Source organism: Aptenodytes forsteri, unplaced genomic scaffold (assembly GCF_000699145.1).
Source record: "Aptenodytes forsteri isolate BGI_AS27 unplaced genomic scaffold, ASM69914v1 Scaffold292, whole genome shotgun sequence".
In the NCBI taxonomy this organism is placed as follows: domain Eukaryota; kingdom Metazoa; phylum Chordata; class Aves; order Sphenisciformes; family Spheniscidae; genus Aptenodytes; species Aptenodytes forsteri.
The window spans coordinates 1127622-1145506 of NW_008795435.1; the positions used below are offsets into that span (position 1 = coordinate 1127622).

The window sequence follows — 17885 nt, forward strand, 5'->3', positions numbered from 1 at the left end:
TCTAAAAATTACTAAAGTACCTATTTAGTGTATTGGATATTTTTCTCAAGGAGTGCTTGCTGTGTCTAAACAGCATAATTAGATATGTGACTTAGTACAGTTAATTCCTATTGATTAAATAACTTATTTATGTACCAAAGGAAATGGAAGGATACAAAATGTTTTCTCCGTCCCGATCATGATCCTGTATTTAATGCTGACATGATCATCAGAAAGCCTACCACACGTAATTACTACCCTCAAATGGATCTTGACAGGTCTAAGCCATAGCATGGGCCATATATGTATAGCAACGTGGCACCAGATACGGCATGTGGCTTGCAGTCTGAAGTCAGGGATTTTGCTTGGTCACTGTATTTCCTTTTTTTTTTTGAGGCCATACCAAAAAAACCCAAACAAACAAACAAAAAACTTCTAAATTAAATGCTATGGTATATGCTTTGCTTCTCTTTTTTAACTGCAGAAAGACAAGTAAGAATGGCAAGAAACAAATGCCCTAGGCATGCTGTGCTGATATCATCATCAAGTGGTTATTTTGCACAATGAGAATTAACTGTACTATGGATACCCAGAGAAAATGTACAATATCTTATGCTGATATGAAACAAAACAGACATGATATAGCTTTTTTGTACTTAAAACCTGTATGTTCCCTTCCCAAACTTAAGTAAAAAGCAAACCCACCCTTTTCCTCCTGTTACACAGAATAACGTTTAGGTTCCAACCCTCCCCTTTCAAATAAAGTGCGCTGTCCATGGCAGACCATAGGAGTAATGCAACAGGAAAAGCCCCTTTTAGTGTACTATTTAAAAAACAAACTGAAGTCGAGTCAGCTTTCCTCTGGGTCTTGTGAAAGAGGAGAAGCCTAAGGGAGGGGGGAAACATCCCCTTCACTGTCACTGTTGTTAATAGACATAGCCTTCGTTATAGGGGTGGGTGTTGCAGCAGCCACCGTCCTGCATGTAGACCATGCTCTCATCAAAGTGGGACAGAGGTACAGTGTCCTCCTCATTGATGTGACGCTCCATGTCAGTCTTCAGTAAGGGGCGCTGGTTGTCTGGAAAAGCCATGGAGAAAAGCGCTTCAGGGTCGCAAACAAACTTGTAGACGTATCTTTCTCCAGCCACCTTAGGACAAGAGAAGGGACAAAAAGATGCAGCGTAAGGCCTCGTGGTTTTGCAACTCCAAGTTCAACAGTCTTGTGAAGAACTCACCTTCGTTACGCAATTAATAACACGGCAGCAGAACTGGTAAGGCAATGACCTAGCAAAGACAACAGGGATCTGCAGAAGCAGACTGTGCAGAACACTCTTGGTTTTGCCACACGTGATATCCTGTTGGAAGATGGACTAGGTATTCTACTTCCAAACTTTTGTTTGTGATCTTTTCCTATACTTAACCACAAATGGAACTGTTCTTATTGGAAAATGTAAACAAATTGTCACTACAGTGGCAAAATAAAATTACTAAGTCCAACACTCTGTGTGTGAAGTGGAAAAAAAAAATCACGTTGCATGACAGAGATCTGAATTTCACTTTACGCAGATTGATTCATACTTGAGTATAAAAGCACTTAGTTACAGTGCATGCTGATTGTACAGGGACAGCATAAGCAAATACGTAGGCTAATATGTACTTAGCAATTGCTCATGCAAAGCTGGGACATTTGGATTTGCTTATGGAGGGACAATTTGTCCAAAGATCCTAAAGTTTTCCCTTACTCAGAAATAGCACTACATATCTGTGCTTCATCTTCCTAGAAGCTGAAGAATGATAAAAACAATACAGAATTATTGTCTTATTTTTAAAAAAAAGTCAATATAGTGTCTTCTCAAGCACCTTATTTAAAGAATTATGTTAAAAAATATGAACCATGTTGCATGCTCACGGTTTACTAAAATTATTTTAAAATAAAGATCATATTGTCTGCTTCTTGCAACTCCAGCACAGCATTGGAAGTGAGTGAATGAAGGTGGCAAAAGTGTTGCAAACTTAACTCTATTCTTATGGGTGCAAAATAGTCTGAAGCACCTCCTTAAATTTTCAGCTTATTTATTCTAAAAATAATGTAAAGTTTTGGTAGAGACTGTATCTGCAGTAGAATTTTTTTCATCAAATTAATGTCAGCAAGTTTGACAGACTGAAGGCTGCATTCAGAAATCTGGCATTTGCATAACCTGTTATCATTGCTTAACTTAAAACAAAAGGGGAAAAAATGTGCATACAAATGTTGCAGTAAAGAAACCTGCTATGAATCTACAACCACCATTAGTTTTTAACATACACTAACTGGCCAGATAGGGTGATCCCAGGGCAAACCTCAGACATTGCTGTCAGAAAAATAAGCATCCAAACAAGCTTTTAAAATGTGTGTTAAATACATTCTTGTAGATAATAAAGTAGTAGTTTAAGAGGTAGCAAGCTACCTGTCAGAAGTACTTGTAAACTTGCCATATTAAATGGATGTGTGGGTTGGGCAGCATTATCAGCCTTACAGCATTCCCGTCCCCACCTTTTCAACTTGTTTCACTCTCTTTGCTACTTATTCTTGCCTCTGTGCTGCCTTTGAACTGTGCCGGCACAATTGCCTATGGAGCTGAGCTGTAACCTGCAACGAGGACCTCCTCTGCCTGAAGCACCACCCAGCAAAATCAAGCGTTTCTGCTTCTCCCCGACTGGACCCAGTCTCCAGTCCACTTTACAAAGACTCAATGCACAGTTATGTGACACAAAAAAATGGATGAGGCACTGTGCTGCTCAAGTACCACAAGCCAATACTAGTCCAAGATCGTTGTCCAAATTGATTCCTGGATAGCGAAAAAGGAGAGCGCTACAACAGTCCCATAATCAAAGCAAGAGAACCTGTAACAGGCAACTCCAAACTGAGACTTCACAAAACCTACTGGAAAAGTTGCCCAGTAACTTGAGCCGAGAACATTGTTTCCATTCATGGAATTGGCAAATGGCAGGTTTAAACATGTTAGTCATCACAGGTCACAAAACTAATGTGAAAAGATATGGAACAAGTTTTACAGCACAAGGTGTTCATTATGATCTTTGGTCACACCTGCCAGTTTTGTAGATGCAGCAGATAGGTCTCTCCTATTGATTTCTCAGTCAATCTACGTAGTACTACATAGCAAGATTTAAAAACATACATGTAAATCAGCAAGCCACAGTAGAAGGACGGGTTGAATACTGTCAGCAAGACCAGACTGTTATATATAAATTATTGTTAAATATTTCTCATAATTCAGCCTATTATAAAATATTAAATTCCACTTAAAAATGGTATTATTACAACACTATTGGTAAAATATTAAAGTATTTGGTATGTTAATAGGTATCATTTTTCTCCCCTATCTTGCACTTACCAAAGTACCCAAGTGCTGGGCAGCTAATTTAGATCTGCAAAACATTATTCATAGCGTACTCTACTGTTTGCCTTTCCCAGGTGCCAGGAAGCTCTTTTGGATATTTTCGAATGTTACCTCTTTCTCTATAATCATGATGTGCATTGTGTGAACTAAAACCACAGACATTTTTTACATAGAAAAAAAAATCTTGATGCATATACTGGACCTGGTAGATGAAAAAGCTTAGTGTTTGCCTAAATAGACGAAAAACCTACCTAAGCAATGCAGTTACAAGTACTCCTCGTAAACTGACTTATGGATTAACATGCAACACTCTGGTGAAATTTAATACAAAATTAGCTACTCACCTTTTGCATGATTCCCTTTTCATAATAATAGCGAAGTGATCGGCTAAGTTTATCATAGTTCATAGCTGGCCTATTTTTCTGAATCCCCCAGCGACGTGCCACCTGCCACAAAAATGGATTAGCATTGATTTGTTAAATGCATTTAACAAGCAGGTCTTACCATCAGATACTTTATTTGGGGATGGAGGAGGGGGAGCCTTGCAGGTGCAACAAATAAACACAAGTGAAAAGGTTGCGATGACCTGAATTTCCCATGTACTACTATGATTTTTAATTGGACACACAGACATCCATTGAACTTGAAGCAGACTTACTCATTTGCAAATGTGGTGGAGGGTTGGGGGTTTTTTGTTTGTTTTTAATAAAGAAAACCAATGAAAAAATAAAGCCGTATAAAGAGATGATACACAAAAAAATATTTATCAAGTTCCGCCAGAAAACTTTCATGAAAGATGAAAACTTTTCTTTAGATTGATACTGTGGATAATTGTACTATTCCTGTGTTTTCCTTGCTGTCAGGACACTAAGTTATATTAAACACACAGACATACACACTTAGTTCATGACCTAATACAGACTGTACTTGGAATGACAGTGATGTTGAGATTATTAGGAGATACAAGTCAAAAGCCAACTCCCAGTCTTAAATATTACTTCAGCAAAGAAAATGAATTATCAGAGAAGGCAGGGTAATCGCTTGGAAGAACTGTATGGTAGTATAAAGAATGGGACAGAAATTTCATAGTTGCAGTTGTATAATTTCCCTTAAAAAAATAATAATAAAAAGGGAGTTGCAAGCAACTCGGGAGGCCATTCCATAGAGAACAATATGCCTTTTGCTCTGACTTATGATTTCTACTTGCCTTTACGCTCCCTGTTTTATTGCCAAAGGTAGTTCTGGACAAAGAGACCTTTTGTTTGAAGAGCTTAACTGCTTATTCCCCACCTGAAATTATAATCAGCTGTTGGTGACATTTCAATTACTGGCTGTACAAATGACTATCATGTCACCAGAGGGAAAAAAAGTCAGAGCTGATGAACTCTTTAAAGCACATTTTATAACAATGTTTCAGAGGTGCATATGCATATAGCTCTGGAAAAAGGAGAGAGTGGCCAAGCAGCTTCTCTGCAGATTGCTCTATGAAACTTTCCCATAGGTGTCTGGAGCCTTTTGATGCAAACCACAGATGACATGCAGCACTGAGAATTGAAGGTGACTAAATAACAGCAGCAAAATCCATGACTTAGATCTCCATCTGGACAATAATTTTTAAAATTTCTTTTTAAAACATTATTTCCTTTCAATGGTGCAGTTTTTCAGGCTTATGTAAATTATCATGGCTCTGCTAACTTCAGCTATGTTATAGCTGTATTGAAACATACCTCCAATCCTGTCAGTTTATTCCAGCTGTAGATTTGGCCTAGATGAGTAACCTTGATTCGCCTATTCAGCTTTGTAACACATGCCTATATCACTCTGTTTATTTCTGCCAAGTTTTTTTCTGCATTAATCAGAGTCCTAAAAGTCCCCAACATAACAGGCTTGCATAATAAGTAAATAAATACACAGCAAAGATAACTACAACAAAATAATGGTTGAGAATATGCTATATTGTGTGGTATTTTGACATTCCTAAATAAGCAAGCAGGTCCAAAAGTAGCCTTGGTAAGCGAGTCTTCCTGTCCCTGACCTGCACAGCATTTATCAAGTCTTGCTCTGTGGAAGGGATTCAGGCTTCTAGCCTTCCACCCCACCTTCCTGCTGAAGGTTACTGTCCCTGTGACAAGGCAGCATAAATGGACCTACGCTCAATTCTTAGCCTCCACAGTTCACAGTTATCTACTTTCTGAATGAACTATGGTGCTCAAGGAGCTGATACATATTCAGTTTCGTTGTCACCCATTCTACAAGGGCATAAACCTCCAGAAAGGGATGGAATGGAAAGGTCATGTCATTGACATCCTAACCTGCCGCAGCTGAACCAACAAGCTCTTTGACTTCCCTTCAATTTACACTTGGCAAGCACCAGAAGTGTGCAACTTCCCACAGGCTATTCTTATTTTAATCGACAGTTTCTGTCAGATCCGTGACATTCATATGAAAACAACTTAGGCTCCTTTGTACTCCCTAAGAGCACACAGGAGTGAGCAAGTTTCAAGTAGCCTGCCTCCTCCAGATCTTGGATGCAATGCTGCTCAAAAACACAAAGCAACTGCTACAAAGTCAGACAAGCAGGTGATCTGGTTAACTTAAATCAGAATATCCAATTCTTCAGGGAATTACACAATAAGGAAACCTTAGGGTTTTGTTTTGCTACTTTCCCTTCCTTAGCTAATAAAATCTATAAAGTTTTTGCACCATCTGCTGGAAACTATTTTTCAATAAATCTCTTCAATCTTGAAAAACTTTGGACATACCTTAAAGACAAGACAAAACTAAAAGGGTAAAAAATACTGACACTGGGGCAGGGGGAAAAAAATCAGGTATCTCACTCACCAAAATCAAGCAAAAGCCTTTCCAAAGATTTCACTCTGTTCTGATCCAGGCCACACAACTAAGAAGTCCATGTAGCCTGCTAAGGCCGCAGACTTGCCAGCAAAGTCTCGGTATCAAATCGACTGAGACTGTTCTGCGGTCAAATCCTCAGATGCGCAACACCAAGATCTGCCATGGTGACTATCACTAGTGTGAGGGAAGCTCAGACAAACCCGAGCCAGCACACAGGTCCCTGCAGCAACCTGCCCCTCAGGCAGACCATGTCGGGAAGGAAAGGGACATCAGTCCTGTCTCCATCCCCAGCTACTCTATCATCCCCTTAGGGCTGTTGGCAGACGATGTAACTTAAATGCAAGAAAGCCTTCAGATTGCTTATGCCAGCAGATGGATGGCAAACAGCAGAAATAGCTGGTGGAACGCAGAAGCAGCCTTACACCCCCGAACCTTCCTACTCAGCTCTAACTCAGAGGGGATCCTGATGGAAAATTTGCTGCGGTCTCCTCTATTACCCAACCCTGTCCAAGGGGCAAAAAAGTAAACCAGGATGATGCTGCTTTTTGACAACCCTAATCAAATCATCCACATCAGTATTACAATAAAATTCAGGCACAACAGATTTTTCTAGCAGTTTCCATGGCTGTTTAGAACACAGGATAGATTATTTAATGTTACCTAGTCTAAAAAAGTTTATGTAATAAAATGTTCAATTTATTCCTGTTTATCACACAAGTGAACTAAGTCATGCTTCAGCAAATGTTCATGAATGCAAGTAATTTTATCTACCCCACAAGTCCTTCATGGTTCAGGGGAGCTGTGCATGTGCATGAATGTTTGCAAGGCTAGGACCTAAGCGTGCACTAAACAATCTAATGATACATATAAGCAGGAAGACTCTGAAGACAACTCTAAAAAGAGGGGGGTTTATATAATTTTGATGGGATTTTACTGCCTAACGTTCTTAACCTCCTCTTTTGCCATCTGTTACACATGGGGTCTTTCACTCTACAGCCTAGAAGTTCCAAGTTCCCACATCTTCACACTGAGTATTTGGTGTTGAAAGACTATTCAGGGACAAGTTTTCAAAGGATTTTGGAACACAGCTCTATCCATGAAGTGGTTCTGAAAAATCTGGGCCCCACAGTTAATGCCGAGTGTTTTGCAACTCTAGTACTTGCAATATTTTTGTTACTTTGTGGGACTAGGAATCAAGTATACGTTTAACCACACCTCTGTCCTAAATGAAGCACTTCCCTTGCCAGTCCTTCCTGTCACCCTTCTAAAGTGCTACTGGAGCAAAATATTGAAGGAAAACAAGACCTAAATCCAAAGGAGCACTGTTAAATTTGCAGGATGGGGCAGCGGATGTCAGGGCATGCTGTCCGTCTAACCCACCTCCTCTGGCTCAATCAGCTTGAATTCCATGCCTCGGCCAGTCCACGCTATGAAGTGAGAGTTTGACGGGTCATCAAGAAGAGCTACCAAGAACTGCCACAGCTGAAGTGAGCCTCGCCGTTGATACGTGGGTCCCTCGCGGTACATGCCTGGCTCCTGTTTGACATCACCTGCACAGAATAGAAACAACATTAGATGAGCAATGCGCAAAAAGCATCATCACTTGGTTTGTCAGATAAACCAGCAAAGCAATCATTAGGGTTAATAAAACAGAGGGAAAGAATTCTTACTACGCAGCCACCCACAAATGCAACATTCCCCTGTCGGTTGCTAATTGTAAACATTCTTACAACAACATATTCATATACTACAAATTACCTAAATTCAGTCATGACTTATGGAAGTCTCCCTAAGCCTATCCCCATTTACTTCCGATACATGCAAATCTCGCTTGCAAACCATTTTGCAACATCCTCTATCTGAAAGAGCATGAACTATTTTTGTAAGCAACTCTGATGTCTGAAGAACTGCATTTGTGTACTATACTTTGCACAAGCCCTAGTTTTGGAAATGTAATGTATGCTTCATAAAGCTGCAAAACCCTATTGAGTGAAACTTCTTTTGCATGCAAATGCTTCTATGGAAAATTTGACAAAGTATTTGACTTGGACTTAAACAGCATGTGCTTTATGTATAGGTATGCAAATCCTGCAGATATGCGAGTTCCTCTGTGGCATATTGGACTTGCGTATAAGCACATATTATTTTTACTCATATCTACATATTAGATTAGTATTCCCCCTGAAAAGCAGTAAGTTAATTTTTCTAAAAGTTCAAGTCCAGAAGAAGCTTTTAAAAAACAACAATAATAATATTCTGCTAGCTGTTCCACAAACTGCCAATGAAAAACCATCCTGCGACATCCATACTGTGTCTGTTGTTTTTAAGTCATATTCATACTAAACAACTCATGCAAACAACAGCTGAAAGGTCTGATGCTGAAGCAGAGAATATTTTTTTCTGCACATGATGACAGCAATCCTTGATATGCTGGTAAAACTCCTCATTTCAACTACCAGAACAGCAATACCCTCCAATAAGCAGTGTGACCTGTTTAATAGGGAAAGCCAGGACTTCACATTTAACCACAACATTAGGATGCTCTGATGGCCATTACAGAATGGCTCCATGTAGCGAAAGTAAGAATAATAATATTAAAAATGGAGCACTTCCTTTTGTAATCAGGGAAGAAAATTGAGTCAATAGCTGTGGAAAACAAATAAATCAACACAAGGCTTTTTGGTTTATGTGAGGTTCAAGTTCCAGTCCTGAAAGGCCTTCTTTTTCAAAGACAGGCTTTTTCTTTTAATGATAGCTGAGCAACGCGCAAATAGCAAGTGCAATATTACAGAGGATCAGATTCTTCGCCTGTGCCGATCTTTGATTTCAAATGAAGCAGCTGAGAAACTACTACTGAAACATCAAGACTAGTCCTGGGCTTATCCCACTTTTGCTTTACTGGCCAAAACATGACGACACATCTGCTATTTTTTACCAAAAGTCATTATGCTACAAGTATAAACACACCTATTTGTATCACAACATCAATCTTCTAGAGTACAAGGTGTTCTCTCAATGGACAGTCATAGAAGCTAGCAGCAGACTGCTTGCTTTGCAAGCACGCAAATATTTCCAAACATTTACTTCTTTTACTTTTTTCGTATTTCTTTTCCATTTTCATTCCTTTCCCTGTACAAAACCCAAGCAAACAAAAAGGATTTTCAAGAAAGACACAGACAAACGCTACTCCTGAAGAGTTTTAACTTCTTGTAGTACAGGGTCTGACCCCATTCCCATAAATGTAAATATGAATTTGCCACTGAGGCTGAAAACAGATCAGGTCCAGGGGGGGGGGGGGGGGGGGGGGGGGGGGGGGGACGCAAATATTTCCAAACATTTACTTCTTTTACTTTTTTCGTATTTCTTTTCCATTTTCATTCCTTTCCCTGTACAAAACCCAAGCAAACAAAAAGGATTTTCAAGAAAGACACAGACAAACGCTACTCCTGAAGAGTTTTAACTTCTTGTAGTACAGGGTCTGACCCCATTCCCATAAATGTAAATATGAATTTGCCACTGATACTGAAAACAGATCAGGTCCACAATCATTTTTGGGGAAGAAAAAAACCTGACATGATGTGCTTCAAAAAGCGGGGGGTGGGGGGAGTGGGGGGGAAGCCTACACGCCAACAGGCTATAAAGCAGACTTTCAATAAATCACCCTTTCAGTGAATGTGTCAATCCAGTGACAATGCAATACTGGATTGAGCAATCTTCAGTTAAGTCTAATATTCTTTAAAATCTTCTATTTATTTCTTGCTATTCCTTACCAACCCTGGAATGCATGTGATACCTCTGTTTGAGGAATGTATAATTCTTTGGGTTACTTTCATTTTAGAGTCTCTCATTCTTCAGCAAACACAACAAATGCTGCTAGACATGCAATAGTTTTGTAATCCATGTAAGTGATTCTCAGGGGAGAACAAACAAAATAAAGCAGGAGAAAAACCCCAAGAGTTCAACAGCTCTACTTCTAGCTATGGTCAGAGAGCTGTTCACAAGTTTATCAGAAAGTATCTAATCTTTCCTGTTAAAATAAATAAAGCTGGACATACATAAAATAACACAAAGAAGCCACTCTAGCAAATTTAAGTAACTGATCTCCAAATTACTTCCCAAAGTTGCAGACTAACAGAGTCACCAGCAAGAAATACTGAGTCCATCTACTTTGTCTATAATGAAATAAATCTGAAATCAACTGAATTACACCAGGAAACTGATTTTACATCAGAGTAACTGAGGATAATTTTGGCCATTTATTTTAATTGACCTCAGAATCTCTCTTGAAAAAAAATCTGTTGTAATGGGTAGTGTTGTGAAAAGATCACTGATTTTTTATCAATCTCACTGAAAAATAAACTAGTACAACGTTCAACGTCAAGCAAATACACTGACGCAAAAACAAAAATGCCCTGTACACTCACTCCCCACTATTCATCACTTCACAGGCAGCAAGACAAGAGGCTTAATCCTCAGCAAAACCAAAGCTGCTGCTTTCTCCACCGTTTTGTTAATTATAAGAACAGCTTTCATTAAATCTCAAACAACAAGCGATATGTGATCATCAATGCAATGGAAATCCTCCTATTACTTCTCAACAGTACAGAACTGAGCTCCTCTGCCACAACTCTGGATACAGCATCTTTCACTGGCAAAAGTTGAACGACATCCTATTGAAAAGGAGACTTTGGTTTCAAGAGACAAAGGTCAGCTTTGGTTGGGCGCACCGCAAATGGTGTGTTAAGGAATCCTAAATTGGAATGTTACTGAGCTTTTTTGATCAGTAACAGAGAAAAGTCCCTCATCTCTTCCTTTTTCATCTCCCCACACAAGAAAAAGAAAGAGAGATGTGTTATACATACCGTCAAACTTCTCTGGAACAACACAAGTGTCATCATAAAACTGCCTAGGTCCCTTTTCATACATACAGCCTGTAAGTTAAAAAGAGAGAGGTGTTTATATAAAAGATGCATGGAGAAAGAAGAGATCATAGGCTTAATGCCAGAGGGAACACTAAGTCATAGAGGAATCAGATTAATATCCCACATCCTTTACACACCACCCAATCGCAACGTTTTGGCCTCAGTACAGGGGTGTTTAATTAATGTGTGCATTCCCAAAAGACTGTTAATCTCCACCTGCAAAAATGAAAAAGCACCCATTTTTCTCTATGATTTATTCCAAAATGTTTGTCTCATTTCCTGTTTGAACTAGCATGGCTTTGACTTTTAACCATTAGTTCCTGCGGGTCTTCTCCCTGCGAGACTAAAAAAGCCCTACTCGGTATTTCCTTCCCATATTCACAGAAGTCACCCTTGATGTTTCTTCCAATTAAGATCATTCTCCTAAATTTAATTTTTGTCGTTAAAAGACACCCTCTGCAACGCTTCATTCTTTCTAGCACTCTCTTCTGTACATACTCCTATTTTTCAGTATTATTTTACTGTTTTGCTTAACCATAAATGTATTGCATGCCAGTATCAGCTTCACCAGTACTACTTAGCAAGACAAAACATCTCCTCCTCTCCAGCCTCCCTATGACCCTCCTTTTGACTGTGCAAATATTACAGAAGGCCTTTTGCCATACGGTTGCAATGTTTGGTTGGGCTTGTTTCCCACTGTGAAGCAGAGGAGGAGGAGGCCCATCTCAAAATAATTTTTTCCAATACACTGTTTCCCGGTTCCATAGGCCTGGTCTACATTCAGCATATTAAAAAAAAAATTGTTTAATGTGCCCAGATTACCAAACAATTCAAATTGCTTTGTGTGACTGCCCTGTCCTGCCCGTTATTTACCACCCTATCTTTGTTATCTATTAGCTTTGTTCCATATCTTTACTGCAAATGTTGAATAGCAACACTCCTGATATCAATTCCTGCAGAACTGTAATAGAAACAATCCATTCAGAGATGATTGCCCAGTAACAGCCACTTTTAGACCTGTCAGTTGGCCAGATCTTAATGTATTTAATGTGTACTTTATTGATACTGCTTTGTGCTAACTTCTTAATCAGAATGTAATGCAGTTGCAAACTGAATGCCATAAGAAGTTTAACTATACGACACAAGTATCTTTATCAATCAAACCTTTAATCTCAACAAAGAATAGAATCAGATTTGACATGACCTTTATTCCATAAAATCATGTTGACTGATTTCCAAATACAGAAAACAAATATTTACTGAACAACACTGCTTTTCTACATCATTCATAACAATTTTACCACCTCCAAGTACTTACGAGTGCATAACACAACTAAGATTGTTTTTCCCCTATTTAGGCTGTGATTAAAACTCAAATCTGTTGACCTTAGCCCTGCAGTTCGTGGATTTTTCCCTGATGTCTTTCACCTCCCTTATCAAGCTTCTGTACTTCCTATAATTTCATATACCAAGACTGCTATAAATTTCCATCTCCTGTTTCACCCTTCTTGTTGAATACTACCTTTTATTTCTATTTTCTGCCTTTATTCCACCCCAGAAGCAGTTGGGCTTTTAGCCAGGGTTGTTATCTTTCCAGTTGTGTCTTTTCACTAGTGAATGAAGTCTTACTAGAGGACTTTGATTCATACATGTGTCTGAATTCTCATCAATCTCAAGAACAATTTCCCTCATGTTTGTGAAATTTGCCCCTTGGAAGAAAAACAAATAAACCCTAAACAAACAAACAAAAAATCATACATTGACAAGAAAGATACACCAAAGCAGGAGAGTGGAGGGTACACCCTCTCTTTCAGTGGTCATTTTTTCTTAGTTCTGTTGGCCTTCTTATTTTTAATACATATAAAGTGCTTTTACTCAGAATTATTAATTCTGACAATAAACTAAGCTCTGCCCTACTGAAGTCACCGAGAGTTTTGGTATATATCATATGGCTGTACAATTTGGGCCTAAGGAGCACCAAAACATTGCAAAAATCATAACAAAAGGAAAAGCCAAAAACTTTCACTGAAAACTTTTTAAAGTATGAAGTGGATTACTTAACAGTTAACTGAGCCTGTCACTCCAATAGCTTGGAAAATACCACTTGAGCAGAATGGGTGAAATGGACAAATTTTTAAGCGTCTCTTCCTTTCAACTGCTGGAGGCCTTGAAAAACAGAATGAGTAGATTCATAATGAAATTGCTTCTATCCTGATAAACCTGTGGCACTAGAAGAAGCTACAAAAAAATCAGTGCCTCAGAAACTCAAGACTGGGAAGGGAAAGATAGATGATGCGAGTCTTCCCAGCAGCAGAATTAAACCAGTGAACCCCAAATCCCTCCAGGCTTTTTAATTTTTTATGTTTCTCTCATACAAAAGCAATACATAATAGAAAACTTAACTTCTGTTCTGTTTGGGTGAGCCAGGAAGCCTTCTTGCCTCATGTAAATGGAATGGCAGCTAGGCACTTCTGAAAGGAGAAGATGACAATGCTAGTCAAAAGACTGTCTGGAATTAAAAGTGTGCAGGTTATCAATGAGACAGGCTGCAGGCAGAAGAGCAACAAAAAGGATGCAAGTTACAGCAAGGGGGAACCTGTCAACACAGAGTTAGCATTTCAGAGCAGCACGCACAAGGCATGGCGGAGGAGAAAATCATACTGTGAGGATCATAGATCCCATCTAATATAGGCACTTGAACTCAAACCCTTATTGTAATCAACTTTGCTAAAAGCTGACTCCCATGACAATTACACTTCAGACCATTCACAGACAAAAAAATCCACGCAGAACAGGACAAATATTTTAAACCCTGTGCTTGTATATCTATCTTTGTAACTAATTCGACGAAACATTTTTAATCAATTACACAGAAAAGCCTGCCAATCACACTGGAGACTTATAAACTCTACATTAATACAAGGAATGTCAGAGTGAATTTAGAGTAGGATATTGCTTTTTAGACTGGTTAAGGATTTGAAGGGTTAATGAAATTTTCTGCGATTGCTAAGCATTTAATCTAGGAATTCAGATGCATCAATTTCACCCTCCACCTGTACACCCCTAGCCAAAAAAGAGCCCCCCCAAAAGAAAAAAAAATAAATTAGTGCACACATTCTAAGTAATACAGACATTTATTTGCCATTCCCCACCTCTACCAAATCTGCAAGAATGAGAAAAATCAAACAGAACTAATGAAAATGGTGTTCTTTAAATGTCTTTCTATTTTTTGCCCGTGTCTTGCACTGTCCCCAAGTAGCCACATCCTGTTCACAGCGACTTGCGAACAGAAATATACCATAAATGTTTGCCCTTCTAGACCATGTTTAACCCACTTCTTGGATATCAAAAGTCTTGCTTAACAAAGTCTATTTGATCTTGTGATAAACTCCTACCCTAAGCTATGCAATCTGTTACCGGTAACTTGTAACTCTTTGAGAGATGCAAACAGAGGTCGAAAGAGCAGACATTATTTTTCCAACACTGCCTACAGACTCTTTCAGACTGTGATTCCAAATTTCACTGTTCACTGACTAGTGATGAGTATCAAAGATTTAGCAGGATAAGAAAATGAGGTTTTACACTGACTTCACAAAACAAGTGAAACACAGGGCAGTAATAGTAAGTTTCCCCTAACAGCCCACAGTCTCTCTTGCACATCTGTGCCGAACTCTTCACTACCTCCTCTCTTGATGAAACGCTCAGTGCCTGCCTGCTCAGGCCTCGAGAATCTCTAACGTCTCAGGCAGCGCAACCACAGGAATCAGTGATTCAGTGATCACCCGAGTCAAGTATAGCTCTGTAGACTAGAAGTCAAGGCTACAAGTAGTGGTTCACCTGCAAGGAATCACTCATGTTACCAAGTAGATTGAATTTTAAGGAGAATGGAAAAATCTACGTAAAAAAAGAGGAAGCTGGAGAACTGAAACAGATGCTATTTTCTATTTTAGGTAAAAATTCCCTAGTATTGGCAGCAAAACCCTTTTTGACTCATGAACTCCACTCTTGCAAAGTGATACAGCAGAGTACACAGAATAAAGAATTATGCACGCATCCAAGAAGTTGTGTTCTTAGCCAATTTGGGGTTTCATCTCCCATGCTCCTAAGTCAATTATAATTAACATCTGGAGTCTTTTTAAGGCAAGCATTGTTTCTACCAACATTACTTAATCTTCTGGTTAGCTTGGGCTTCAACAGTCCACAGAGGACCGAAAAATACAGCAAGGAAGAGTTTGTTTCTCGTAAAGTAACTAGAGTCTTGTTATCCTAAAGTGCTATCAGTTAATTTATGACTATCAGAGTGGGTCAGACTCTAATCAAATTGTAGAAACATTTCCAAAGTGATTATTCAATCAAATGACTAACATGGTTAATTAGGAGCCATAAACATTGCTCTGAAGTTCATCAAAGTAATGACTTGCCCAGAAAAATTACTGCTAATTAAATTGCCTGCTGCTTTCATTTCTACCTTATCTAATAAAAAGTCCAACCAATGAAATTTAGCATTGCAGTTTTAAATTGTACTAAATGCTTGACTAAGACCCAGAAGTATTTTTACTAGCTAAGCGGAGCTACTTCAAAAGAAAACATTTTAGTGCAGAAATTACAGAGCAATTACATGTTTTCTTTCCCTTAAAGCATTGTTTCAAGACAACAAATAAGACAGAATTAGACATAAAATACTTCCAGGGCAGGATCCAAGTGTTTGAGGTGACTGATTCTATCACCTTTTAGCAATTTTTAGTCTTTGAAGAAAAATGTGCCTGGATTTAGGACACACAAGCAGCTTATTTCAGACTTTTAATGAAGTAATTCACATTGTAAAGTTACATCATCTCAAGAACAGCAGAGTCCCTTTAAAAAAAAAAACTAACTAAAAATATGGAGACAAAAAAATTAATTTATCTTTTATTATTAATTTGGAATACTTAGAAGTCATTCTTTATTGCTCCTCTCGCTAACAGCAACATAGCAGTCATCTTAAAACAATTAATATGGCCTTATATCATGTTGGTTTGAAACCATTTTTTCCCAGTAGGTGTTACTTTAAAATTGTGTGTAATCTAGACACTGCAGAAATGCCTTCTTATCTGGGAATGTCACAGAGAAAAATACTGGAAATAAGCTCTGCTGTGCCTTAATCAAAATACATCAAAGCAGAAAAAGCCCAAACAGACTTCCTCAGGACAAGAAAAATCTGCTACTGAATTTAGCAGGCACAGGTTCTAGGTTTCATTATCGAGTAAGACACTTGAGTGGTCCCTTGGTAAGGAAGTATTTCATATGAATTACCATATCAGAATTTAAAGGGCTAGGTTGTCTCAGCCCTGTATAACTCAAAGCAGGTAAGGAATCCTTAAATCCTCTTTTCGGATTGTTTTTCAGATACGACCAGGTTTCAGACCCACAATCACACCCTGCACAGAAACAAACAGAATTTCAGCCCATATCCCTAGCGAGACACAGGGAAGACGAAGCTTTTGCGGGCAACGGGATGAAGCAACTGTCTTCTGAATGAAGCAGAGCAAAGCAGGAACTGGAAACCTGAACCAGGATTTATTCTTCAGCCGTTCCTGTGGTTCTGACCTTACGTAGCCTTCGTAACTAGGACACGTTGTTACATTACACTCTAACTACAAATTACTTTCTAGTTCACTTTATCAACACCATCTGAAGATTCGGAGGCCCAGGGCACTGCCCAGCATGTGGCAAAGCACAGTGAGATACAGAGGTATTGCATTACATACATGCACATGCAGAGAGAGAGATGGGAGACCAAGGCTTAGAAGGTGCATACAATCTGAAACAGAGTGGGTGAAGAACTACCTGCCTGGCCTTGGTCTCTGCGTGGCAGCTCAGGTGAACAGTACAGTGTACTGGTGAGCAGCTGCCTTGCGCACCAAGCCTGCTTACATGTCATAGAATCATGGGATCACAGAATCATTCAGGTTGGAAAAGACATTTAAGATCGAGTCCAACAGTAAACCTAACACTGCCAAGTCCGCCACTAAACCATGTCCCTAAGCACCACATCTACACGTCTTTTAAATACCTCCAGGGATGGTGACTCAACCACTTCCCTGGGCAGCCTTCTCCAAGGCTTGACAACCCTTTCAGGGAAGACATTTTCCCTAATATCCAACCTGAACATCCCCTGGTGCAACTTGAGGCCATTTCCTCTCGTCCTATCGCTTGTTACTTGGGAGAAGAGACCGACACCCACCTCGCTACAACCTCCTTTCAGGTAGTTGTAGAGAGCGATGAGGTCTCCCCTCAGCCTCCTTTTCTCCAGGCTAAACAACCCCAGTTCCCTCAGCCGCTCCTCATAAGACTTGTTCTCTAGACCCTTCACCAGCTTCGTTGCTCTCCTTTGGACACACTCCAGCACCTCAATGTCTTTCTTGTAGTGAGGGGCCCAAAACTGAACACAGGATTCGAGGTGCGGCCTCACCAGTGCCGAGTACAGGGGGACAATCACTTCCCTACTCCTGCTGGCCACGCTATTTCTGATACAAGCCAGGAGGCTATTGGCCTTCTTGGCCACCTGGGCACACTGCTGGCTCATGTTCAGCCGGCTGCCGACCAGCACCCCCAGGTCCTTTTCCACTGGGCAGCTTTCCAGCCACTCTTCCCCAAGGTTGTAGCATTGCACGGGCTTGTTGTGATCCAAGTGCAGGACCTGGCACTTGGCCTTGTTGAACCTCATACGATTTGCCTCAGCCCATCAATC

General features: G+C 39.6%; 1 protein-coding gene across 1 annotated transcript in view; it reads right to left on the reverse strand.

Annotated features, from left to right (window-relative positions):
• Positions 1–414: 414 nt before the first annotated feature.
• The window catches only part of ETV1 (ETS variant 1), a 69151-nt gene continuing 51680 nt past the window's right edge, over positions 415–17885 (reverse strand). The window contains exons 8-13 of the mRNA XM_009281034.2: positions 13559–13626; position 12958; positions 11096–11164; positions 7614–7783; positions 3725–3826; positions 415–1127 (exon numbers count right to left, since the gene is read on the reverse strand). Of these exons, the coding sequence (XP_009279309.1) occupies positions 906–1127; positions 3725–3826; positions 7614–7783; positions 11096–11164; position 12958; positions 13559–13626 (632 nt within the window). The 3' untranslated portion in view covers positions 415–905. The remainder of the gene's footprint in view (positions 1128–3724; positions 3827–7613; positions 7784–11095; positions 11165–12957; positions 12959–13558; positions 13627–17885) is intronic.